Source organism: Lissotriton vulgaris, chromosome 9 (assembly GCF_964263255.1).
Source record: "Lissotriton vulgaris chromosome 9, aLisVul1.2, whole genome shotgun sequence".
Classification (NCBI taxonomy): Eukaryota; Metazoa; Chordata; class Amphibia; order Caudata; family Salamandridae; genus Lissotriton; species Lissotriton vulgaris.
The window spans coordinates 287853328-287880985 of record NC_141697.1 but is presented as its reverse complement, the minus strand read 5'-3'; the positions used below and the strand labels follow the sequence as shown (position 1 = coordinate 287880985).

Here is a 27658-nt window from a genome sequence, read left to right as displayed (position 1 = left end):
GACAATTCTGAATCGGCTGGAATGTAAATGGATTTTTTATTGTAAAACCATTGAGAAAGGACTCAATTCACTCGACGAATGGAACATGTGGATTTGAACTACACCAAATGTTATTTGACTGAATATCCACTGAGTCTTGTGCACTTTTTATAATCATTCCTTACAACAGTTCTTCCATTCATTCCTAACAACAGTGCACCTTAACTTTTGGAAAAACAGCACATTACCGTTCTCTTAAATATATTGTCCATAATAGGGCTCTCGTAAGGCTGTGCCTATTGCACCTGAACTTTAAGAAGACTAGTACATTACTGTTCCCTTCAATATATGGTACATAATGGGACTCGCAAAATGTTGTGCCTAATGTATGGTTATATATATATATGTTTGTAAATTATGAAACCACCCAGAATGTTATAACCCCCTTATTTTAAAAAAAACTATGAAATCACTTAGAATGCCTAAATTTCTCCTATATATACCTCTCAGTTTATACACCAAACAAATCACCCATTCTCTGCGCGTAATATTACCCCAACTAATTTTAAACTGACTCAAATGTGAAACACTAGCTTGGCTGCGCTTCAGCAATTCTCCGCGCAAGTGCCAATCACCAACGCTAATCTTTCCTCGCGCGAGCCCAACTGGACTCTGCCGCGCATGCGCCGGTTGTGCCACGCTACTGTGGCTGCGCGCGCACCAAAACACGCTACTAATGGTGGCTCCAGCGTTCAGTAAGCTGTGAGCAGTTGTCGGTGAGGCACTCGGACCCCTTCCCTGCTACGCCAAATCGCCGGTATTAAAGTAAGTGTACCCCGTTTAGCTAGTTAAACCTAGCATTCTGAGTCCCTTGAAGTATATTTAACCGCGTACTGAAAACGTGCCTTTACAGTTCCAGGCGCCAATATTTGCATATTGTCATAGCGACCAACGCGCTAAAACAGATTCCTCGTTCCTTTAATTCATTCAAGTAAGTTGACTTGCCTCTTTTCGCCGCTATATTATAGTAGGATTACCTAATAGCAATTTACAGGTTCTAACCACTATCCTTCATTTTAAAAGACGTTCAAGTAGGACCCTCGTCTAATTAAAAGTGATCGAGCGCTACTTGGACCATCTCATTGAGAGACCCTTTTTTTGATTAACTATAATGTAAGTTCTTTTCCTCTTTAATAATACAGCTTTATTTTTAAAATGACCACATCGTTCTTTGGTAAATAGCATGACCTTCTGACATTGCTACCTTATACTCTAGGCACATCCAGTGTCCCAGTTTTTTAACATATGAGTATAGCCATAACGCTATGTGGTGTTTAAAGTATTTCTGAGTATAGCCATAACTCTCTGTGATGTTTAAAGTATTTCATATTATCACCAGATTCTCTCCAGAAAGCAACCTCCAATTCAATTGCAGTATCAATAAATCATCCTTGCCTGAGAATGCATTGGCTAGGTAATGTAAATAACCCAGTCATTTAACTGATTTAAATAAGTGCATGTCTCTATGTATAGCCCAAAAAAAAAACCTTTTTTGGCTAAATATACGCTGTACACCAAGGTGAGGTAATTAGCCCCCTTACACCTTAGAAAATTCGAATTAATGCGCATGTGATAATACACAAACATGTGCATGATAATTCACCAATCCCGGGGAGCACAAACAAATGCAAGTCCTAGTATACATGTAGGTAACTAAAATCCCAATTCTTACAGTTTCAGGAAGCTCATCAGTCCTGATGATGATCTAAAGCTATATAGATCGAAACGCCGTCGACCTACCCAAGGATTTTCACTCATTCTATTGTATATAATTGTTGTTTTTTAACCTTGTTGTTGTTGTGTGACAGTCCGTTCACTTTGATCACTTTTGTCACGTCCTGCACCGTACTATTCACCTGAGCACCTGAAATACAGTATAAATATTTATGTATATCTATAAAAAAGAAGGATTGAAATAAAAGATTCCTACTTGTACCTACAGTTCTTGCTCCCCAGCGTTTATTAAATACTCGCTACCTTGACCTCTTCCCCAGGACCTAATTAGGCCTAACCTGAACCATTGTTCCTTAAAAAGCATCGCTCTACCCCAGGTTCTACTTTGTGGGGTTCCCTTGTTTACAAAAAAACAACTACTATTGTACCCTGCCTAATAATTTACACTGTTATTTGAGCATGCTGAAGCTTTTATATTTTCAACAGAACAGAAGTATCTGAGTGGATGACGAATGGGACGCCTGCAGTCGGTCATTGGAGAATATCGATTCTAGTATCCTAAGATCTTGGATTTGTTTGGTTAAATGGACTTTCCTGTTCAATTTTCTTGTTAATTTAGGACATATCTTTGATAAATGTAGTTTGTCTGCAAGCTGTTGGCAAACAAAATGGCTGAACCTTGGTGTGCCCTGTATTTAGGGAAGAGCTGTGTAACGTGATTAGTTGAAGGAACTGTTGTAATGTTTTAGGCATTGATGCGGAAAGTGGTTTGTAATGTAAAACATTTTCTCTGGTTGCTGTAGTTGAAGTAAAAATTTGACATTTTCTCTGGTTGCTGTAGTTGAAGTAAAAATTTGAGAAGCATGATCCTCGCCTCTGTGGCCTTAAAAGAATATAACATTTGAGACGCAACAGCTAGAAATGTTGTTATTCAACAAAGGTAGAGGATTAATAGTCAATAGATGGCAATTCATCTGATGTTCTCTTACTACTACACCCACTTGGCTGCTGGACTTATTTACCACAGTCACATTGTATGCAAATTGGGTCAGGGGGTGCCCAAGGTTTTCCTAGAACCATCCCTGTGCAGATGTACAGCTATAATCATCTAATTAGTGGATACATACAGTTTCACATGTCCAATCTGTTTTATTAATTGAAGGGTCAATGGAAGGCTCAACTTGAGCTGTAGCCTCTACAACCATACATGTCAACGGACCTGATTAAGGGGATAGCCTCTCAATTATTTAGGCCAAAAATTGCTTTATTTCCCACCTAAAATTGCCTGTGCTTCAGTTGGGGAAATTAAGTCCCCCAGTGTTTTTGTTTAACTCTCCCTATTTGTAGCGTCGAAAGATTGGCATGTGTGTTTACAACTCCCACAAGCTGCTCTGAACGCAATGTACTTTATCCACGGTGTGACACTTAGGGAAGTGCAAGTCACTCGTAGGAGTCTTCAGGGTCCCACTGATAAAGACAGACTGCACTGGAGGTCTTAACACTTTCCAGCCCTAAGTTTCCTCTGACTTTTTGGCATAGCTAAACTACAAGTCCCAGCGTGCCGTCAAAACCTCTCTTTATCGCGAAAGTTTCGGCTCCTGCGCAAGCCCAACGCGCCTCCCTGAAACTACAAGTCCCGGCGTGACGCTGCTGCTGGTTACCCGTATGTCTCGGCTCTCGCGGTGTCGACTCGTGCCCTGCCCCTGCCCCTGTCTCGCGGCTCGCAGCTCCTTCGCTCGGTATATAAAGGTGGCGCGCGGGCTGAGCAGACGGCTGGCGGCGGCGGCCCCCCCACTGAAGCCTCCCCTTCCCCGCACAGAGGAGCGACCGCCGCTGGCAGGAGAAACCAAGGAGACAGCTTTGTAACCCTCCTCCTTGTCCCTGGACCCCTTACCTACTATCCCATGGGCTTTTATCTGATGGCGCTTTTTTAAAGAACTTTTTTCGATTTTATATTTTTTAATCCAGTGTTTTTAATTTATTATTTGGAAATGGCGAGCTCGGCAAACTCGAATCCCGTGGTAAGCAGGAGACGTAACAGTGGGAAAGCTAGGGAATCCCAAGCTACGTGGACATGAAGGGGACCCCTCTACACACGAGTAGCCCCTGCACTTAGTTATCCTGTTTGAAGCCTCTCATCCTCTCACCCACCCTCTTCCCTCTCTGGAATCGAGAGGGACACAGTAAAATACCTCTCTTTTCAGTCACTTCACACAACAAACGCTTGTTAACATGGAGGCCCCCCTACGGTATTCCTGAGGAATCAGGGAAGGTGTTGCTAAGATGTCCACCCCCCTCATCCCTTAATTCTTCGTCTATTGTGGTGTCAGTCGTTCCCCAGGACAGATGTAGTTCACATATGTATGTGCCCCCAACAGTGTATACTCCGTTACAGTGGGATCATGACAGTCAAGTTGGAGTTGTAGAAACAATATTTTAACCCGGGTTCTCTAGGTCGGGCATTGTTGTTTTGTGGTATTTCTCGAGGGGTACGGGGTACACAGCTCCTGGTAGGCAAGTGGGTCCCCACAGACGAGCAAAGGAATCCCTAGTGCGTTGTGGTGCACAGATACCCTGTAACACGTTGTTCGCGTGTTCTTACTTATCTGGGGGAAGGGCGCTTCTTAACCCATATCACGAGCTTACGTGGTGGGATCCTGTGTGTGAGCCTTCCAGGTGAAGGCGGCGGATTGTGTTAGGAGACGTTACATGTAGTACTTAATTCACTTGCAATACTACGGTTTTGTGGCGGGGGCTTAAAGTTGGTGTTCAGAAGTCGTGATTGGTATTTTCAGGGTAGCGTATTATGCGTTTTTATTTTATTTTTACCCCTTCTCTATGCGCCTTGATTATGTTCTCTTCCCGAAGGAGCCATTTTAAGCCATGTACTTTGCGCGCCTGTGAACAAAAGCCGCCAGCAAAGCACCTTCCAAACCTTGCGGATTTGAGCCGAAACCCCTCCCAAAAACAGTCCATCCTACTGTTTGCTGTTGACGATGAACATGTATAAATCCCTGATTCGATCAAACTAATTAAAGCTTATTTTATTTGTTTGGAATCTTATGAATCGTCCCAAAAAATAAAACGAAATATCCTAAAACCCAATAGAATATTTCCGATCCTCCTTCAGTGGTAAAAACGGCTCCTGGGGGCCCTGTGCTCCCCGGGGGTTCTGAGCCGCTGTGGCTGGGAGCTGCAGTGGCAGCCAACATGGCCTCCTCCCTCGCTCTCCGCCTCTCTCCCTCTGTGCGGCTCCCCCCTCGGCTCCCTGTTTATATAGAGCCATTGCAGCTCTCTAATATAGACTCTGCAGGATGGGAAGGTGCTTTGCAGGCCCACGTCACCGCCTCTCCATTTATACAGCCGGGCCAAGGCTTTAAATAGGGAGACGGGCTTTGGCTGCCAGCAAGGGAGGTGCTGCTGCGGAGGGAGGGGAGAGAGAATGATCTGCGGCGCTGGGGAGGGAGCGAGGCAGGGGAATCGCTATATGGGTTGTGGCAGTGCGAGGATGACTACAAATGGAGGAAGGAAGCAGGGACTCTAATTTAGAGCGATTTGTTGTGTTTGAGGCAGGCTCGGCGAATGATCTTCTTCGAATACATTTCAGTTTATTCCATTTGTGTGCTATTGCTGAGTTAGTGGGGTTGTTCGAGTGAGGGCAGGTCCGTGAAATGAGCCCCTGGCTGGTGATGGCGACAAGAAGAAAGGCTTTAGGCTACTGCTTACCGGGCATGTTTATCACAAAGGCGGCTCTCGAAATTAGTTGCTTTGCTAGCTCTCCCGAGAGTAGTGCATCCCCAGTCAGATGAACACTGAGGTGCGAGCTTGTGCCATTTCAAGATCGCTCTTGCCGTTTATTTATAATTGTGCACTGGCAAATAAATATTATTTACTCTGAGTAGTAACATGCAGTTTCCGACTTCTCTTATTTTACCGGGCTGCTGCTTTGCAATTTTAAAATAACCACCATCTTGCGCTTTATTCTATGCTTTATGTTTAGTAATTAAAAAAACAAAACTTTAGCATTATATTACAGTGCAGGGTATTTATGATAATTAATGCTGCTCTGTGTCGTGGCTTGCTCTTTAGCTTCACATTTAGTCATAACCGACCTTTAAATTGTCCAGGCACTGAACGAATAACATTAATAACGTAATTATTGATGCCTAACATTTACAGTGCTACGAACCTCAAAACTTTAGGAAAAGCGTTACATAAACGCTTTTTTTCAATTCATATCCCTTATTAACCCGCTACATTTTGGGCTATTTGACGGTTAGTGCTGGCTAATCATGTTATAGCAAAGTAATCACATGTCTCAGCACTTAATCAATGCAAATAAAATGGCAGCAGGGTTGAGCAAAACAATGTGTCGCCACTTTTTATTGCTTTTCATTTTTGTTTTTGTATCACACTTTTAGAAAAAAAAATACTCGAAAAGCCCTGTTTTGATATATACAAATACTCTAGCACAGAACAGGTTTGGCAAACAGAAGATATATATATCTCTATATATATATTCTGTTAGCCAAACCTGTTTTAACCCAAAGTATTTGACACCCAGGGTGCCTTGTTTTTCCTGTTGAGTGACCTCGGTCCCCCAGTCTACAGCATAAGCCATCCCTATTAGCCAGAAAAGTTGGAGGCAAAGGACCTGCTCTTGGTGCACTGTACTCATGACGTTTGGTCTTTACATTTTAAGCACACTTTTAAGGGTTTCGATGCACACACCAACAAAGTGTTAGTCTGCCTTTGTGAAACAATAAAGCAAATGAAGTAACAGTTACAAAAGAAATGAATAGGTGACCGGTGTTCATAGTTATTTGCACTTTTTTATATTGGTTTCTTTTTATATGTAAATTCAGCATATTGCCTAAGAATTATGGCGGTTGTGGTCTGTAAATATGAGCCATGTTATGATATGCCTTTTGATAACTCTTGCTACCCCTTAGCATGGTAATGTAGTGCTTTAGAATTTGTGTGCCCTTTATGCTTCTGTGGCAATCATTAATTTGATTCATAGTGGTCTGTTGACACTGTATTTGATAGTGTTGTTGTGCTTGAGTCTTTTTGGGTTGAAGCCAGCAAGGTGAGATTCGATAACTGTAAGAAGGCATTGATTATACTAAATAGCGATTGGTTAGAGCTTAATATAGATTTTGATGGGGCATCATGTTAAATGAATGTCTATTTATTCATTGCAGATTTTTACTTTATAGCATTGTGTTGTGGCTTTGTGTTTCTTTTTTTTTGTTTGTTAAGTTTTAATTTCTTCTGAAACAAGAGTACATCCCTGTACTGCTATGAATCTAGTTCTGCAGAATACAATGCAACCATGCTATGGAAATGTTTGTGCATGGGTTTTCATATTTTTTTGACTATGTATTTGCTGTTTTCTCCACTACAGTGTGCTTTAGTATCAGCAAGTTTAGTGCAATGGCGTGTCCTGCATCAAAGTCCTTTTGGTATAGAGGTTATAGGATTACACCTTTTTAAATTATATAGGAGAGGCAAACCAATGGCTAACAGTGAAAAGAGCAGCAACGCGTTGGTGTGGGCATTGAACAAACTTATGAGTGCAATGACAATAACCTGGTATAATAATTGGGACAAATAGAACTTAAGTTATGTAACATTAACAAATGGTATGTTTTGACCCTTCAGGGTAGCAATTGGAAAAGAGGGGTCTTCCTCCTTCCTCAGAATAGATCTTGTAATAGAAAAATCAGTGGCCACCATTCTGTTAAAAAAAAGTGTATGTGTGTGTGTATATATACACATATATATATATATGTGCGCTTGGAAGCATAACGCGCACTCAGTAGTATAGATGCTCAGATTGTTTATTTCTCAGAAAATGTTATGCGCTTCGACACTAAATGTGTCTTGTTTACACACACGTTAACCAACACGACTTTTGGCTTGTTTAAGTAAACATACACTTTTCCATTGTTTAACAAACAGTGAAAAAGTACACGTAGTTTGGCTTTTTATTATTCTAGGTTAATGGATCAGCCATTTTGAAGTGGTATGCTTATAAATGAGTAAAGCATTCACTTCCAGTAGCGAGTGTTAATACAACATTGCCTACGTAAACTGAAAGGAAACATTTTATGTCATTTCAGAAAATTAATGGGCTGGCGAAGCAAAAAGAAACAACAATAAGATAGGTCTTTGAGCATGCGTTATAGTGAATTAGTGGTCTAGTGCCTACCATCCAAATTGTCTACAGCTTCGCATGAAAGCAACACGAATAGAAGGCCTAGTGCCTTTGATCATAACAATTGCTTTCTCAATATGAGCCATGAATTATATCCAGTAACATCCACGGTTTCTGCGGTCTAGTGCCTATAAAGCCCATTTTTCCGTTCAAAAATAGCAGATAGATATCTTACTGCTTTACCCCGATTATCCATAGAGTACAGATATATCCCTAACAAGTCCAACATTACGTGTGACTAATATACAAGCAGAAGGACCTTAAGAGAAATAACCAATTAGGGTCCTTATTAATGTCCAACAAAAACAGTGAAAAGCGGATTCCTTATCTTACTAAAGTGAAGTGACCTCCTCATTCGTCGAAGAAAAGGGTAGGGAAGATGTGCAGTGCATTTACAAAAGTGATGTCTCCCTTCCTTTCCTCCTGAAAGAAACATATAAACATACTTAAAATATGCATTAAAATAAATAAAGACTAGCTTGAACGTTCTAATTCTATGCAGTATAGAACAGATAACCGATATCAACAGAACAAATTTGAAACTTGTTTTTTCTTTCTAGATGGTATACTTCCTGGGGCATTGCATGGTACACCATGTAATTTGGACTATTCTTCATATAAATGAGTTGCTAGTTCTTCGTCTAAATTATGACATCTCACCTACACGATAAGCGAAGATCACGTAGAATTCCTTGACACAGAGATTAATGTGGTAAATGGTAGACTCATCTCTAGTTTACATCGAAAAGAGACGGCTGGTAATAGCCTCCTTCACGCCCTCAGGAATTCACTTTTCACTGTTTTTGTTGGACATTAATTAGGGCCCTAATTGGTTATTTCTCTTAAGGTCCTTCTGCTTGTATATTAGTCACACTTAATGTTGGACTTGTTAGGGATATATCTGTACTCTATGGATAATCGGGGTAAAGCAATAAGTTATCTATCTGCTATTTTTGAACGGAAACATGGGCTTTATAGGCACTAGACCGCAGAAAACGTGGATGTTACTGGATATAATTCATGGCTCATATTGAGAAAGCAATTGTTATGATCAAAGGCACTAGACCTTCTGTTAGTTTTGCTTTCATGCGAAGCTGTAGACAATTTGGATGGTAGGCACTAGACCACTAATTCACTATAACGCATGCTCAAAGACCTATCTTATTGTTTCTTTTTGCTTCGCCAGCCCATTAATTTTCTGAAATATGACATAAAATGTTTCCTTTCAGTTTACGTAGGCAATGTTGTATTAATAACACTCGCTACTGGAAGTTAATGCTTTACTCATTTATAAGCATACCACTTCAAAATGGCCGATCCATCAACCTTGAATAATCGCAAGCCAAAATACGTGCACTTTTTCACTGTTTGTTACACTTTTCCATTGTTTATGTTTACTTAAACAAGCCAAATGTCGTGTTGGTTAACGTGTGAACAAGACACATTTAGTGTCGAAACGCGTAACGTTTTCTGAGAAATAAACAATCTGAGCATCTATACTACGGAGTGCGCGTTATGCTTTCAAGCACACTGAGGATTAAAATTAATCGTTCGGCATTTGGGTTCGCCGAAAAAACTCGCCTCCTGACTAAGGGAGCAGGATCCCGGAAGGACCCTTCTTTCGGAGCAGACTGATATATATATATATACATACACATGCATTCAAAAAACTTTCTAGAAACAGTCTCTATGAAAATGCGTAAGTGTTGTTTGGATATACATGTGCCTTAAAAAATGAAAAGGCAAGGCTTTTGGCACACACAGGAACAAATTGGCAACAGCCAGGAATATTGACAGAGTTACACCTGAAGAAAGTCTCTCATTGCACGCATGTTTTAGCTTTCCATTTGTGAGGTACAATAAACCGACCTGGCCTTCTTGGCCTTGTCATAAACAAGTCCAACCATCTGATAAGGGGGACTCGGGTGCCTCTTGACCTTGGGAGAGCTAGTGTGGGCCAGTGTGTATGTGTCCAGATGTCCCGTATGGGGAGTGTGTGATCCCTAATGGTGGCGTGCATTTGGTGTTCTGAATAGTTGAGTGTTAGTAACTTTGCGGCATCTATCTTTGTGGTATTTTGGGAACACGCGCCTTTAGCCATATGTTTTATTTAAGCCGATTTCCTCAGACCTATTTGTGGTGTAACTGGCCTATCCGTGGGATTGTTCAAGGTTTTCCCTGGGTGCGTGTTTGTGTTTGGGATAAGTGTAACCCCATCTGTGACTTGTCAATTAGTAACTGAATCTGATTTTTTTTTTTTAACTGTTTAGTTAATCAAAACCTTAACAATCTTCCAAATCACTTGATACATTGTGCCGTTAAAGCACAGACTTATTATAGTTACATCAGTTTCTTTAAACATTTATATTAAAAATTAAAATTAATATGAATGATTGATACACCACCTTATTTGTACTATTCGTTAAAATTAATTGATGTTCCTCCTTGCAGTACAATTGTTAAAGACAGGTAATGACCACTAAGCGACTCTGTGACCAATTTCTTTGCTTCATTACTTTCTTATAACTGATTATACATTTTAAGTGGCAAATAAGTTGCGGGTCATTCGAGTCAAGCCATTTTTATATGGCAGTTCTGCAGGAGCAGATGCCTCTTTCATTGAACTGTCTCCAACAGTTGACGGAGTTGCAAACCTAAGGCTGGGCAAATACATATTAAATGTATAAATTCTGTGTGGATGACCCTCAGAGTGCTTGCTTTTGAGTCCTGGTACTCCCTGCGGGGCAAGTCTGCATTAGAGGTCAACTTCCCCATACGTAACTCTAAAACGTGTTTTTTAAGTAGGGAGAAAAGGCAAGACCAAGATACGCGGCTGGCTCTGTTTTTGTGTAGAAATGCATTTCCATCCATGCATAGGCTCTCCGACTCAACGTTGCTGTATCTTCTAGTAGCTAGTCTTTTTTTTTTTTTTTTTGCCTGCTTCATGATATGCTGAAACGAGGCCAGCAGTAATTTCTGCTGCCAGAGGTCAGCTGACCTGGTGATTTGTAGCGAAGCCTGTAAATGCTGTGCATAGACAGACTGAGGGCCACTGTGTAGGGCGACCCAAATCGCATTATTAATCTCAAGCCCGCTATTAAGCCAGATTTTATACCAAGTTTTAATTGCCTCGTACCTTCGATATAATTGTTGTTGCAGCCCAAACTAATCAAACCTGGGCCAGTGAGGAGGAGTTACATGGCAAAGAAAATACTGTTTGTACACTTATGTTTGAAGGCTGTCCCGAACGCAGTGCGACTTCCATGCTGGACAACACTTCCGTACGCAATAGTTGGTGGCAGTTTCGCTTTGACTGCTAATAATGGGGTGAACAGTGGGCCTTCTAGAGTTTTTGATAAACTACAGAACGCAAATATTGGGGCGTTTCCTTTCTTTTGCATGGCCTCATTCTGCTTTAGAAAGGAGAGCCTTTGATCCAAATATATCCCAATATATTTATAACTGCTCACCACTTCCAACCTCACGTTGTTGATTGTGAACATCGTTTGTTTATGAAGACTGCGTTACGATCATTACTTTTGTTTTTGTAGTATTTATTTTATTTCTATCAAGTTTGTTTTGACCAAGTCAGCTAACTCATTAGTTGCTCTTTGAAAGCTGATTCTCGTTTGCTTAGGAGCACAATGTCATCCGCATAGGACAGATGTGTTAATGGCAGTGTACCCAGACCTGGAGGATGTGAGCTAACCAAATCTAGCCTTGGTGTCAAGCCGGCCACAAATAGGTTGAACAGGTGTGGGGCCAAGACACAACCTTGTTTAACCCCTCGCTAGTATAGATCTTCCTGTTGAGCTGCGATTTTTACCTGCATCCAGGTGTCGGTATATAGATCCTTTATTGGTTTCAGTATTGATTCTGGTAGACCCTGTTGCTTTAGTTTGCCCCACAAAATGCGTCTACTGAAACAGTTTAATGCCGCCTTAAAATCCACAAAGCATAGATGCAGTTTTTGTCGCTGCTGCAGGCCTTTTTTTTTTTTTTATTTTTTTTTTAGCAATTAGCCCTAACGCTAATGCATTTGAGATTGTACCTGTGCCCTGCGAAAGCCTGGCTGATAAATGGGGATTATTTTATTCGCGTCAGACCAGATTATCAAGTCTGCTCAAATCAAGGAAGCATAGTATTTAGCCTCAGTGTCTATTAACACAATCAATCGATAATTGGCGGGGCCTATGCGCTCTCCTTCTTTAAATACTGGATTGATTGAGCCTCTTCAGCTTTACGGTAGGCAGCTAGTTTGCCTACCAGAGCAAACAGACAGTACATCTTTGGTGCCCATAAATTGAGATCTTGCTTATAAATGTCTTGGGGTACTCTATATGGGCCCAGAGCCCCATCAAGCCTACTTTTTGCTATAACCTTGGATATTTCTTCTTCAGAATAGGTTGGGAATAGCTGTTGTTACCCCATCACATTTTGTGCTCTTTCCTGTTTTGGTTGTTTTGGAGAATATATCCACACTGTTATTCTGCTTACTCTGGGTCACTAACACTTTTTGGTATAATACCTTTAAAATGGTTTCAAGGGAGTTTGTCCTGCCCTGGTTTAATACTGAGAACGTGGTGTCTAGGTGTTGTACCCAAGTAGACTCTGTGACACAAGTCACGTTTATGACTTGACGTTCTGGACAGAGAATTCACTTGGTCCCAGAAAGCTCTGGCATTCAATTGCTTTGCGTTAGATAGTAATTTTGTCTAAAAGTTATTATGTTGTGGGGTCAATTTGCCTGTCTGACTGCTTATCTCGGACTCTGGGTTGATGGGGAGGTCCCCTTTGATGAATCCAACAGCAATGATAGGAGTTATCAAAAATGTGTACGATTAACATGGCAGCCATTGGTATCATTTTTATCGAAATGATCAGTATTTTGCATACAGTTGGCATAGCATACATAGATGTTGTCTTTAATGATATTGACATTGTTATGCTTGCATCGATTATGGCATACATTGATAATATTTCTACTGGTATCAACATTGTTATGCAAGTACTTATAATTGGGTGCATCGACAATGCATTTATTGGTATTGCCGTGGTCGGACCTGCATATATCATGGTGTGTAATAACATCGTATTCACGGATATTAACTTTCCCCCTTCTAGCTGAATTTTAAACTACTTCATCCCCCTCATGTCTTAACAGTTACATTATTTGAGACTGTGTTACTGTAATGTCTGTTATCCTTTCCCTAGCTATTTGCATAATTCCTAATTTGAGTACTGCATTTTTACCGCAGAAAACCCCTATTTGTAGCAAATCACACAACAGTAGTACACCAACAAAAACTGGAAGTAGTAAAGTGTATAGTTTTGATACCCATAGGGGGGTCGAAGAAAAAATACTATGAAACAAGTCCTGCGCAGGGGGCCCCTCCATCCATGTCCGCTTGTAAACGATGCAGTGCTTGGGTGACAAGAGCAACCGTTCTGTTCTCAAGGCCATTTCCAGGGATAAAAGTACAGCAGGCATCACCAATCTTGGCACACAGCCCACCCTTTATCGTGGTCATATAGTCCAACACATATAGATGTTGCATCACCATAAGGTTGATGGCTGTAATTTCTTCCTGGATATTGTTTAGGCCGAGCTCAGTGTTAATCATTTTCAACATCTCCAACCTGTTTTTTTGTAACCAGCGGGCGTTCACCTTCGTTTGCACAGTGAAGAAGGGTATGGGCCCTCCTGCATATACTAGAGTCTAAATTATTCAGGAATGTACTTGTACTGGCCAAAATAATCAGCATTTCTTCTTCTTTGAGCATAATGCAACAAAGTTGTTTTCTTCTGTAGTGGATGTTGAGACAACTCGGACAGATGCTCAGCGGGAATGACCAGCGTTTGGGTGTGTATGGTCACAAGGGTGCAGAGGCCCCTCCATCTGGGGATGAGCTGTGTGTGGGTAAGCTCACTACACTGCCAGTAAAAATCCATCAATGTGTACGTGTCCCGTTGTAGTTCCAGTATATGCTGTTCTTATTCACAGTTCTTGTTACACTCAAGTGGTAAGGTTCCTTTGCCTCTGAAACACAAGGAACACAGTAAATTTCCCTCCAGTTAGGGGCTACCCATTCCCCTCCAAACATGCATACCTATTAATCTCGGTATGTAACATTTCCTGGCACGGGGCTTATATGCTGGCATTTGATCCCCCCCCCCCCCCCCCCCCCCCCCCGCCTCCCTTGACACTCATTTCCCCTAGCATGATCTAGGTGAGCGGCCCTGCACTCGAATTCCATGTCTGGGGTCCACTTGTGATTAAACAAAAAAGGTGGCCCTGCAATATGTTAAGAGCCACCCTGGGACGCAGACTGATGCAAATATATTTGTGCACTGTTGTGGTGGTCTTGCTACCTCCAAGAACCTCTTTTCTGCAAAGTCCCGTGACCAAACAGTGTCCTCCCTTATTGTGCCCCTTCTGTGCATCCTGTCTACCTCGGTTTGGACTTTGCTAGTTTTGGTAAAAAGGTACAGTGCTGTGGGGTCGATCTTGTATCGGGTGATGTTCACTATTGCTCTATGGGGGTCTACTCGATTGGGTTGGATCTTGCCTCTGATTTTGCATAGGTACAGGTGGATAATTCATTTGACTTTTTTTAGGGTCTTCTCTTGGGATAAGTAAATCCTGTCTTCTCCTACGCCATGGGGTATCGGTGAGCATATGTAACATGACCTGTTTGTGGTTTGAGTGCCCATCGTTGTCATATGTTGGCATCCAGTGTTGTGTGCTGGTTAGTGCATTAGGAATGCTTGTGTTTGCTTCAGCATAGATGTGAGGTGAGAGGGGCCCCTACGCAAGTAGATTTCATGATACTAGGCACCCCTGGGCTAAACAGCGTGTACAAGAATACATAACTACATGACATAAAAAACATTTGTAGGCTGTGGGATGGTCTTCAGGGGAGATGTTTGTTGTCAGGGCACCCAGGGGTCTTTTGTCTTAAACTTTGATCAAAGGGGCGGCGGTCTGCTGCAATGTTGGTGCACGTGTGGCTCAATCGCAGACCTGTAGGATAAGAGCTGTGGGTTGTAGGTTAGCTTGCAAAAAACACATAATTTTGGTAGTTTTCTGAAAAATTCTTGTTTCCTTTTTACCAATACACTCTATGGCTCCACTGTGAGCAGTATTTTCTAGCGGGATACTGGAAGTAGGTGCTAGCAATTTTGGGGAATGGGGAGTTAAAGCTGGTTTAGTGCTATTTATATTTTAGTTTCCCCCACTCTCCTTGCTGTAGTGGGGACAGTAATTTTCCTCTGTCGGCTGCTCCGTTCCAAGTTGTGTTTAACCGGTGCATGGGTATCTTTTTAAAAAACATTTTTTTTGTAAAACATTTTTTATTAAGAAAACAAACCTTAGCAATAGCATGACAATACAGAAGGAGCAGATCAATAGGCATCAGTGGTACAGCAGGCAATATCACAAAATACAATCATGCCTGGTGGAAGGTCTAGGGCGATGTGGTGTCGTCTCATGCAGGAGTCAGAGGGGGCTGACAAATATCTTTACGATGGGAGTTCCAAAGGCCCCACACAAGAGACCATTTTTTGGGACATCCACATGACACATATACAGTCTTTTCTTTAAACATTGCCCTATCCATGTCTTTTTCCCATTCCTGTGCTGTGGGCGGAACAGACTCCCCCCATCGCTGGGCAATATTCCTCTTGGCCAGCATTAGCCCCAAAGTCACCCACTGCTTCAAGCAGATATTCAAGTCAGTCAGTTCCCAGATGTTTAGGGGACACCTACAGGCCTCCACTTGGAGCTGCCAGACAGAACTGTATTGATAATGTTGTGAATATCACGCCAGTAGGGTTGGATCTGTGCATATTCCTACAGTATATAAAAAAAGGTCCCCATGTGGCCACAGCCCCGCCTGCAGACTCCCTAGTCTACTCTTCCCATTTGTACCAGTTGGGGCCCTGTTACATAGATATGGTGAAGGAGTTTTAATTGGACGAGACAGAGACGAGCTGGTATTGCTACAACTCTGGGAGAGGAAACTGTCTCCTGCCATTCCTCGTCATCCATTTCTATCTCATCCCTGGTCCACTTCTCTCGGAGAGCCAGAAAAGGATCCGAGATGTTGACCAGTTTTTTGTTCTATATCAGAGAAATGGTGCTGTCAGGAAGAGACACTTCAGATTCTGGAGTAGTCGACCTGATCTCTGAACTAGCGGCCTCGGACCTCCGTCTCATTAACTCAGGAGCCACCCACATCAAAGGCCACCTGCTGGACCCAGTGTTCACCAGTACCCCCGCGATGCAAGAAATAGACTCCATCCCCCTTCCATGGACGGACCACTTCTTGGTCCTATTCCAACTTCCAGGTCCCCTCAAGAAACCTCAGAAACCTCCCTCCTTCACTAAAGGCAGGACTTGGTCCAAACTACCTATTGAAGAATGGGCCAACACCCTGATATCTACCACCCCAATTCACGACGACATCCCGGACAACGCCGATAGTAACTTCAGAAATTGGATTACGACCTCCCTTGATTCTGTGCTCCCACTCAGAATGCGTGAAGACAAGACCAACAACACCGGATCTGCCCCATGGTACACCCCGGAACTACGCCAGCTCCGCAAAAACTGTAAAAGAGCCGAACGGCTTTGGAGAAAAGACTGGAACAATGCCAGCAAAGAGGCATACCACTCCTCAGTCAAAACCTATAAAACCGCAATTAAGCTCTCCAAAGCCTCTCACTATGACACCCGGATAAAGGAAGCCTCTAATTCCTCTAGGGAATCCTATCTCATTGTGAAGGAGCTTCTGAAAGTTCCCGTCTCTTCCTCGCCCACCAACCCTCAGGTAGACAGAAGCAATGACCTAGCTTCATACTTCAACAACAAAATCGCCCGCATCCTCACATCCCTCCCTCCCCCCAGCTCCCCTTCCCGCAGAAACACCTTTCAGCCCCCCGATCAGACGGGAATACGTCCCCAACTTGAGACATTCAAGCCGGTAACGTCTAACGAGGTGGAAACGACCCTGAATAAAATAAAAAGTGGATCCCCTCTAGACCCTGCACCTCTGAGATTCCTCAAAAACGTGGCCCCCGCTATCACCCCCACAATCACGGAGCTTATCAACTGCTCACTTGCTCAAGGATCAGTCCCCCACAGCTGGAAAAATGCAGTGGTGAAGGCACTCCTTAAAAAACCTCAGCTCGACCCAACTGATATGGCAAACTACCGGCCCATATCACTCCTCCCGGGGATTAGCAAGATCACCGAGAAACTGGTGAATAGTCAACTCTCCCGTTTTCTCGAGACTAATAACATCCTGCGGCAATCCCAAACCGGGTTCCGTCCGGGACACGGTACAGACACCGCCCTGCTCGCCGTCATCGAGGAAGCAAGGCGCATTCTAGACTCAGGGGGATCAGTGGCAGTGATCCTCCTGGATCTGAGTGCCGCCTTCGACACGGTCAATCACCGTGTCCTTCTGCATCAATTGGCGACAGCAGGGCTTACCGAGATGGCACTCAGATGGATAGAGTCCTTTCTCACCGGACGCACGTTCCAGGTCTGGGACGGCGAATTCCACTCGTCCACACTTCCACTCACCAGCGGGGTTCCTCAGGGCTCCTCCCTGAGCCCCACACTTTTTAATGTGTACATGGCCCCCTTGGAAGATGTGGTAACACCATTCGGGATAAAAATCGTGAGTTACGCTGACGACACACAATTGGTCGTCTCCCTCTCCCAACTTGACGACCACCCAGACAAATTACCAAACTGTCTCACCGAAATTCACGGGTGGATGTGTGAATCGTCATTGAAACTCAACGGTTCCAAAACCGAGGTGATGCTCATGGGCAAACAATGGGCTACCATCCCCCCGGCAATATGGCCAGACGTGTTCGGGGAAATCCCCACCCCGAAACACGAAATCAAGACCCTCGGAGTCTGGCTAGAACCCGACCTCTCAATGAAGACCCAAGCGGCCAAAACCGCCGGAACCTGTCTTGGGCTTCTGCGAACTATTCGCAAAATTCTCCCCCTCCTACCGCCCGTGTCCAGGAAACTACTAGTACAGGGCCTCATATTGTCACGGCTAGACTACAGCAACTTGGTCTACCTAGGTGCGCCGGAAGCCACCTTAGCGAGACTGCAAAGAACCCAGAACGCTGCAGCTCGCCTAATCATGAGTGTACCCCCTAGAGTATCCGCCAAACCCGCCATTAAGGCGCTGCACTGGCTGCCAGTCCGCCAAAGGGTGGAGTTTAAGGCCATGTGCACGGCCCATAAACTAATCAACGGATCGGGACCTGCGATCCTCAGCGGTCTGGTCACCCCCTACATTGCACCAAGGGCCCTACGGTCTGAGAACGAGCACCTGGCTAACATCCCTAAATTCAAGAGAACACGTACTGGAGGCCGACGTTTCTCTGTCAAAGCGTCCGCGGGCTGGAACTCTCTCCCACGCTCCCTCAGATTGGAGCCCAACCACCTGACATTCAGGAAAAAACTTAAAACCCTTTTGTTCCCTAAATAAACCCTTCACCTCTCTCCCCCTCAGTAGGACTCAATGTTAACAGCGCGGGGATGCCCTCGGGTCACCAGGCGCTATACAAATTGCTAAATAAATAAATAAATAAATAAGATGACCATCCAGCACCCTTCCAGTGGGGATGATTCCGTCAGTGTGGTCCCGGGCTGTAAGTGTGTGCGAAGTGCGTGTCGAACCTGTGTGCATCGGAAGCGCTCCGATTCGCCCAAGGTATATTGCTGCTGTAAAAGACGTAATATCAGATATTTCCCACAAATCCCTTTTTCATGCAATACCTATGAGATCCCTCATAGGTATTGTCAAATCCCTTACTCTTCCATAGGTAACCCAATTGCTCGGAATTCCATAACGGTGTGGCGAGCGTCAGCCTCCGTTTTCAGCCCAGGCGATTGGTGGCCGCATGCCAGACGTGTACTGCATGTTTAGTGGGGCCTGTAAGTGGATAGCGCCGGAGCCAAAGTAAAGGGCTCTACTAAAGGTCCCCCCTGAGAGGAGCTACCTATCCATGTTGTATCCTGGGTTACAAGGCTGGGCATAGGTGCAGTGGTTGATGAAGGACAGATGGGACGCCCAATAATACAATTGTATGTCTGGGAGGCTGATGCCTCCGTCATACCAATTTAGGGAAAGTTTGCTGAGAACGATGAGAGGTTTACTGTTCCACAGTAGATCCTGTTGGAGGCTCTCAACCTCTCGGAAATAGGACGTGGGTATCGGATCCATGGAATTCTGTAGGGAATACAGGAATCAGTAATTATTGCAGGCCTCTAAAAATATACTCGCCCACTCGCAATTGTGAGTAAAATGTTATCAGGTTGAGCTATTTTTAGCACAGACGAGTCCCATCTGGTAAGTGAATTAAGGCTGGAAAGGAGCAGGTGTTCTGTTCATCCAGAAAGTAAATAAGCAATAAAGATGCCATCAAAACTTGTTTTTATCTTGACACATTTGCTGTCTGTTCAAGGAAAGAGGACATATGTAAGTTTGCCTTTTTACTAACTGCTGTTTGTAAAATGGTTATTTTTTTCTCTCTTACTAGTTAGAGGTTTTTGTCAAGTGAGCTGTCGGAAGATGTCAGTTTTTTTCTCTTACACATAACACTTAAATAAATAGCCTGTTTTATTACACACTTCCAAATATATCCGGAATTATGAAAGCACATTTTTTGTAATTAAGTGTGATGCAAACAGAGTTAAATAAGAGCAAAACAAACCAGAAAACTTTACATGGTGATATGCAAATGACACAAATTTGCAGAGATTATATTTCCAAACATTGTTTGTACACTATATAGTTTTCGGTAAAACCACATGGCAATGGGAAAGTTTGTGACCATTTCAATGTAAAATCTGCTGCTTACAAATAAGTGTGCAACCACTTCATGCTTTAAGTATGTATTTATTAAAAGTGATTAGTTTTTTTTTTTAACATGATTTGAGAAACCTTCCTTCCCCACCCTTATGACAATGCTGGTAACGAACTAAGAGGCAAGTCAGGGGTCATGTGTATCCTGTGGCTAGATTTGTATTATACATGGGGAAAAAAAGTTTAGTCTATTAAATCATACAAGTCTTTTGTACAGCAGTCATTCTGAACTTGCACACTTGAAGGTGTCCTCATATGTGATAATGAAGAAAATTGCGTTTTAATGAATTAAAATCGTTGCCCGCGTTAACATAATTTGAAACCAGTTTATGGGTCAAGAGCATTACAAATGGGTCGAGTAGATTATTTAAGTCTCTAGACCTGCAGGTCCAGTAACATTTTAATGATTTTTTGAGGCCTATGCGTGTTTGTACTCTGTGATTGCGCTAGGGAATTGGCCCCCCAGACAGCAGTCCCCTCCTTGCTTGTGTTCCCAGTGCCTGCTGGGCTTCCTGCTGCTGTGGCTGTTGCCATGTGTTTGGCCAACTATCCGGTCTCTGCTGTGTCAGGCATTGGTTGCCTGATTTCCATGGGCTGTACGATGCAATGGTGTTTTGCTCTGGGCTTGATTTTGTGGATGGGTATTTTGTAGGGCTACCCTGGGACTGTTACTTTCTGCTAGTGGTATGATCTTAGGTGACTATACTTGGTTCTGTGTTTTTTCTCGGTAAGAATAGTGGCATTCTCTAGGAATGGCGGGGGCTGGCAGCCTTGTTGCCTTCTGGTGCAGATTCTGTTAGATATTTCTTGGGTTCCATGGCTGAGTTCTCTTCCAGCTGGGCAACATTTGTACACTTGTGATCATTGTGGTCCTTTGTGAGGGTGATCTCGGCTGTTCTTGGTCACTTCAAGTAGACCACTGAGTGGGGGATGGAGACTGTAGCCAGCCCATTTCAGATCTCCGGAGTTTTTCCTGTTGGCAAGTAGGGATACCTCCTTGGGGGTGTTTTCATGCCAGTCGGGCGTACAGATTTTTCTGTTGGGGTCGTTCTCCTGGGTATCGCATTAGCAGTAGGGGGCCTCAAGTTCGTTGGAAGCATCATTCAGCATGGGCCACCTTGTCTGTGCCACTTCCTTGGGAAAGTGGTGGGGGGGTGACGAGGCCGAACTGGGTAACCCCAGGACTGCTCTTGGACTGGTAGCTACAGCAGTTGTCCCTGTACTCCTTGGGACCGCTCCCCACCTAACCTTGGAGAATTCAGTGGGAATGTGCATAGTGTGGTCCTGAGTATCCTGTTCCTTGAGCACCTTATGTGCTACCCTTTTGGCTGCTTCCACCAAGAAGTGGTGTGCGTGCCCTGCCCACTGCCAGTATAGCTCTAAGAGGCTTCCCGTATAACCCAGGACTGCCCCCTTGAAGTGGGCTCGACAGACTGGGATCACGGACTTGCGTCTGTGTGGTGTGGAAGTGGTTTGCTGACTTATGTGCGGGGGGGGGGGGTAAATTCCAGGGGAGGACTAGGCTATAGTCCCGTTCCCAGCTAACTGGATGGACTTTTTTTTTTTTAAAATCTTGGAACAATAGGTCCCATCCTAGTATATTGATCGGGAAGGAAGGATAGCACAATAATTGTTCCCATATCCTATTCTCCCCTATTTCCAGCTTGGAGTTCTGTGAGTGGGTCCTCTGCCACGGAACCAGAGATGCACTGTATTTTGGCAGTAGTTTTTAATATGGGGGCTGCTCCTTCCCGCATGCATGACCTTGCCGCCCCTGTATCTACTAGAAATTGATGCATCAAAAACATTTAACAATTTGACAGACACATGCAATGAAATAACCGGTAACAAAGTGCAATGGTTAGTTCAGAACTATGAAAGTTGATTTTTCGCAGTGAAATGGCAAATATGGAATTCTGATTTGTGGAAGAAGTTATTTCATAAATGCATAACCTCACTAACATAACATTTAAACAGGAAGCACAATTGCAAAATGTTAACAGCACCACAACATCAATAATGCATTAATGGAAAATGTAAAAGAAACTAAGAGAAAAGGTCAACAGAAAAAATGATGTCTAAAAACCCTAGCCCTCCTTGGCCTACAGCCGAAGGAGAGGGAATGCTATGTGTGATACACGGAGCTAAGTGAGCCTGATACACTCAATATTGGCTCGATGAAAAAAGATAGCAACTGTCTGTGCGGCGTGAGAACAAAGCAATAACCTGACCATTATCGGCCCTCGGTGGTCAGACACAAGGTAAATCTTAATCACCAAGGTCCGAATTTTCCAGGACTTCTAAAGAACACCCAATGTCACAATCTGGGTTCATGCGTACAGTCTGCCTGACTCCCAACAGTCCAAGCTGAAAAATCCACCTCCTCGTTTCTTTGACAGTCTGTGTTGAGAAACCAGAATTCCCTAAGAAAACTCTCCTAACTAAAATATGATCAAAGTGGTGGCCCTATATAAACCACCATGGGCCTCCGGTAAACAAGTTGTCACTCAATGGTTAAATGGGTGAGAGGGCCTCCAAAGGAGTTTGTTTTCAGTATCAACTTTGCTTATTCTGGATGAATTGAATATAGGTAAGTGAATTATCCTAAAAATAACTTAATTTAAATAAATCAAATGGCTAAAGCTGACTAGACATAACGATACTTAACATTGACACAAATGTTAACATAAAAACAAATAGACATGTGTATATGCAAAAAATAGATTTTATCAAAATTTATATTAGCAGGGAAAAATTACAATAAACCAAAATGAAACACACAGGGATACAAGACAGATGCTAAGAAAATTAATCAAAATCTCTGTAAGGCCTGTGGCAAGCTTATCCAGAAGTAAGGGATGGAGAAATTTCCTTTCGGATTAAGCAGAAGTCGACGTTTCGGTCTCTGCAGTCAACTCAATGAGACCATCATCAGGACAAAATTGAAACAAAATATTGTAACTCCCCAAGGGCGAGAATCACTAGCCAGTGTCTTGGCTTTTATGGTTTTATCGGCTATCACACTGTTGGTATTAATCTGAAAGTCGTGACCACCGGTTGTAGTTTTAAGGAGGGTCTCAGGTAAGGTTATTCTTCTGAAACGTGCAAAGGGAGAAAATAATTACTCCGTGTAAATTGGGTCACATCCAAGAGATATGTGCAGCCAGACGTCTATTAATGGACGGTCTGTCAAGCTACTCCGAGGTTAGATACATCAATGTTTCCCGTCATTCAATGGTTAAAGCAGAAACATACGGTAGCTACCCTCACCTTCTCTCCCTTGCTGACCAGGGAAAAGAGTAAAAGTGATCTATGCGCTAGTCCTAGTTTGCGACGTGCTGGGACTAAGGATTAGATGTAGTTATTTACCCAGTGACGGCTGCATCTGGATGGACCTTCGCCCTGTGGAAAATATAATTCCACATTTCTCCCCTATGATGGAGTGTGCCTCAACCATTCAACCAGCTGATTTGTTGAGTATCCGTGGTATCTAAATCTGCATCTGAAAAAGTTCCTCTGTCGGCAGCTCATGTGGGTTATTTGTGTATTGAGTTGCATTGCTTACCATCTCTTGCTGGGGCAAAGCACATTTGGGCCTTCCCAGCTCAGTACTCCCAGTAATGTTTTCTTTACACTTTTGACTCTTCTGAGAGTGTTACTTACATTGCTGGATAACCCTTCCATTGCCAAAATGTTGCACTACTGATGATAGAACTGGGATACAGGAGGCGTGTCAATTTTCTTCCATTTGATGGCATTGGTTGTCTTTTCTGCCCCTAGACATTACAACACCTTGTCCCATGCCTGCCTGGCCAAGCGTTCATATCCCTATGGCTTAAGGCGACTATAATTGTCTCAGCTGTTAATTGCAAAGGGTGCCCTATGTAAAGTTCGAGCGACTTCCTTCCAAAAGTATTCTTTTTGAACAGTCCCACCAAATGTGTAGCGGGTCCCCTCTACTTTCCCATCTTCTGCATTACTTCCAACTTGTCTCAGGATATATACGGTGAGGGTGTAGAACAGCCATGTATAGTTCTAAAGAAGATCCCCTTACTCCTAACTACTGACGAACAGCTTTGTACGTCTCCTTAAATGTTCTGATTGTTTCTGGATAAAAATATTAAGTGCTTTCTTCCATTGTAACATATGACACCAGCTGGGTCTGGCATCTTTGTCTAAAAGTATTGAATGTAATTTTAAATAACTCTATTATTTCCTATCATTTTGAGAGAGAGGGTTTCAGATGGTGCTTTCTCCCGGTTGGTTATCTTCTTACGTTTAGAGTTGAGGGTCCATTATCAAATCTGAGTCTATCCCACTCTTCTTAATCTTTGGATTTACATTGTAAATATTACTTTATTTGATCTCCATGGTACGTTTCCAAGATCATCGTACAGATACATTCCCACTATTTCAAAAAGGGAGTTTCATGGAGTGCAGGAATGAATTCAGGATCCTGAGAGATCGCATGCATGGTGAGGGCAAGGTGGGGAGTCCTCTCACATTGGCCAGTCCGTCCTATATTCTAAGGGTGCAATTGACTGTAGTGCTCAGTTGCACATTTTGACGTGTGATTTTTTTCTTTCTAGCCTCATAGAGGCCTATTCACAATAGCATGACCCTTGTGCACCACTCTACCTCTATCCATAGCTGGGTTGCTACATAGTATAGATCTACATTTGCCAAAGTTGTACCTCTCCATGTCCTAGATTGCAATACAAGATTCTGAAAGATACGTGGTCAAGTCTTGCCCAATATAAAATTCTATATTTTCTGTATCTCTTGAATGACTGAGCTCTCAAAAAAGGCTTGGTAGGCGTTGAAATATACAGAGTAGGCCTTGTAGAACATTTATTTGAACAGCTTTTTTTCTTTACTGACCAGCATATGAGCAATTTGTGATAGTCATTCAAGTCCTATTATTTTTTTTTTATGTCCACCACTAAAGTGGGGTAGTTTACCGTAAAAAGGTCTGAGATTTTCAGTATACTTTTGATGCTAAGATATTTTACTTATCCCACAACCCATTTCATAGGATATGCCATCTTCTAGATGGACCACCAATTCTGGACGAAAGGATACATTTAGGATTTTGGATTGATCCTAGTTTATTTTATACCCAGATTCCTTTCCAACCCTCTGCAGCTGCTTAATAATGTCTTGGGAGAAATGTCAGTAATGCGCTCAGGACGCTCAAGACCTCCTCAGCATGTTAGTTAATATTTTACTTATTAGTCTCAAACAGGATCATGCTTGACATCTGTGTCCATTGTTATCAAAAGACCAACAGTTCAATGGACCGGCCAAAAAGTTAGGGCGATGTTGGGATATCCCTGCCACATACCTCTGTGGAAGCCAAACAATTGTGAGAGTTTTGTTAAAGGCTATCCTTGCTATGAGCCTCTCATATTTTGACTAGGCCAGTTCTCTATTTCGGACCTAATCTCATGACTTGTAGGACCAGTGACAGGAAGGACCAATCCACTTGATTAAATAATTTTGAACCCAGAAAAAGCAGAACAGAATGCTTAAAAAACAAAAAAACATTTCTCACCCTTTTTGACCAAGTGGATTGCCCTCTGTTAATATCAGCATGCCTGTTTTTGAAAGAGCAGCCCGAGCATTAAATGATTTAGCCACAAGGCCAGAATTTAGTGTGTATGACACGCAATACCGCATGCCCTTCCACCGTTTAGTGATTACTGTAAGTTAAGTTTTGTTTTTCTGTAATGGGACATTAGGAAATTCTGTTAAACTATTTTTGACTGGGGGTGTATAATTTAAACGTAACAGATATGAGCGTATGATTTTTTATGTGCGGTTTTGTTGACCGGAACACCATTGAGCATTGGTTAGAATTGGGGTAAAGACTTGTATGGCGTTGTCTTTTTCACACAAAATGTAATTTTTCGAGTAAGAAGTATAGTTGAGCTGTTTCACTAGCTCAGGCCACGTTGTAACACAAAGATTTTCTTCTAATGCATTTTCATTTTCCGCCTTTTCTTCCTGGGGGTTTCTACACTTGGATCCTTTGCGTCAATGTTAGGGTCTTGTTGAGTATACGCCCATACTTTGTGTTCATGTGCCACAGTATCCTAACTTACTCATTTAACTTATGTTTTTCCGTTTTAACACCTTAATGACTCGAGTTTGCTAACAAGTAAAAACTCCCTACTTAATGTCTGGCAAGCAAGAGAGTGGTAGGGTAAATTTCACCAGTTAAGGGTGCATCGTAGCTTATCAGTTAAAACAGTAAAATGTCATATTGCATTATGCAGTATGTGTCAACTAAGGCAGAAGAACCAGATCAGTTAAATGCACCTTGCGCAGCCATAGAAGAATTTGCTGTCCACTGGACTAGCAGCTGAGAGTTCAAGACTGTTGATCCTCACCAGCATTCTCGACTTCTGTCTTTAAGTTGAAGCAGAGACGCCATTTAATGATGTCCTGTTGATACATACAATTATTTGAGTAATGTGTAGCACATTTTGTATTTTGCACATCTACATGTGTGCTTTAGGTGCATGACCATCTAATTGTTGTGAGCCCTACAATGTAGCATTTCAGTGGGGTCTTCATTTAGTGTATAATGTGCACACCTGGTTAATACTATTATTGCTTAGTTTTCCTCGCACGTTGTTTCTTAACACTTTTTTGTTTATCCTTGCAAGCCTAAACTGTACAGATCTGTAATCGAAGATGTTATCAATGATGTCCGTGAACTGTTTCTGGATGAAGGAGTGGATGAACAAGTCCTTATGGAACTCAAAACGGTAAGCCCTCGAAGCTGGAAAGGTTCCACCCCCCAAGCTGTATCCCCCCAGTTTTGCTAGAAGATAAATGTAGAGGTATTCCCATTCTGTATTAGTGATCGAGTGGTACCGAGTTTACCAGCCCCAGTGACCGTTGTTAAATAATTGATGCCATGATCTGCTTTAACAGGTAACTCAAAGCAAGGCAGAGCTAGGAAACGAAGTTTCTGAGTATTGCTTGTTTTCTAAAGCGTTGTCTAGTTACAATTGTCTATCCATCAGTGGCTTTTCTGGGAAAAATGAAAAGCACCTTGACGTGAGCTGAGGCACATTAGGGGAAGTCCTAATCCTGGTAAACAAAAAAAGCGATATTAGTCAGTCTTGTGGCAAACCAGTCTATCTAACATGGAGTAATTTACCCCGGGTCGAGTTCATGTTTTAGAGTAGTACAGTGGAATCAGCCATTTTTTGATACAACTGAATTTCCAAAGTAACAAGAAGGCATGAAAGAGGAGTGAACTGTAAGTGCGGGGGAGGGGGGGAGGGGGGGAGGGGGGGGAGGAGGAGGAGGTTAGAAGTGCTGCACCATCTCTAGTTTTGGACGGTATGTTTAAAATCACGTGAAGTCTGAAGAATTCCTTGCTGGGGTCGCCTGCTATTTAAATGGGTTGTATAGTGGAATGTAACGTGGTGATGGAGGCACACGTTTTGTGTTTTATTGCTAAGCTTCTGCCATGTTGTAACGCCACAAACGTGTGACATGGAGCTCATTGCAACAGAGTTTTTTTCTTTTCTTAACGTTTATTTTGGTATTCACAACTGATATGCCGAATGGTGAGATTGGCTAATTAATGGCATCCTCCCCACTAAAATATTTGATTATGAATGTAGACTGGCATTGATTTAATTACTTGACCAACTAGAAAACATAGAAGTGACTCTAGTTAAATATTTAAATTGATGTGCTTACTTGGTCTAGTAAAAAGATCACCTTTTTAATGTGTGGGATATTTTTTTTTCTTTTTCTCCAGTGGAAATTTACCTCACCCCCACCCCCATCTTTTGCTTGTGT

General features: G+C 42.8%; 1 protein-coding gene across 3 annotated transcripts in view; it reads left to right on the top strand.

The window, feature by feature from the left end:
• Positions 1-3402: 3402 nt before the first annotated feature.
• GTF2A1 (general transcription factor IIA subunit 1) overlaps positions 3403-27658 on the top strand; it is a 169764-nt gene continuing 145508 nt past the window's right edge. The window contains exons 1-2 of one of the 3 annotated variants that reach the window (XM_086937594.1): positions 3403-3734; positions 26506-26607. In XM_086937594.1, coding sequence (XP_086793720.1) covers positions 3705-3734; positions 26506-26607 — 132 coding nt within the window. In that variant the 5' untranslated portion in view covers positions 3403-3704. The remainder of the gene's footprint in view (positions 3735-26505; positions 26608-27658) is intronic. The other 2 variants (XM_086937593.1, XM_086937592.1) reach the window with 2 other exon arrangements.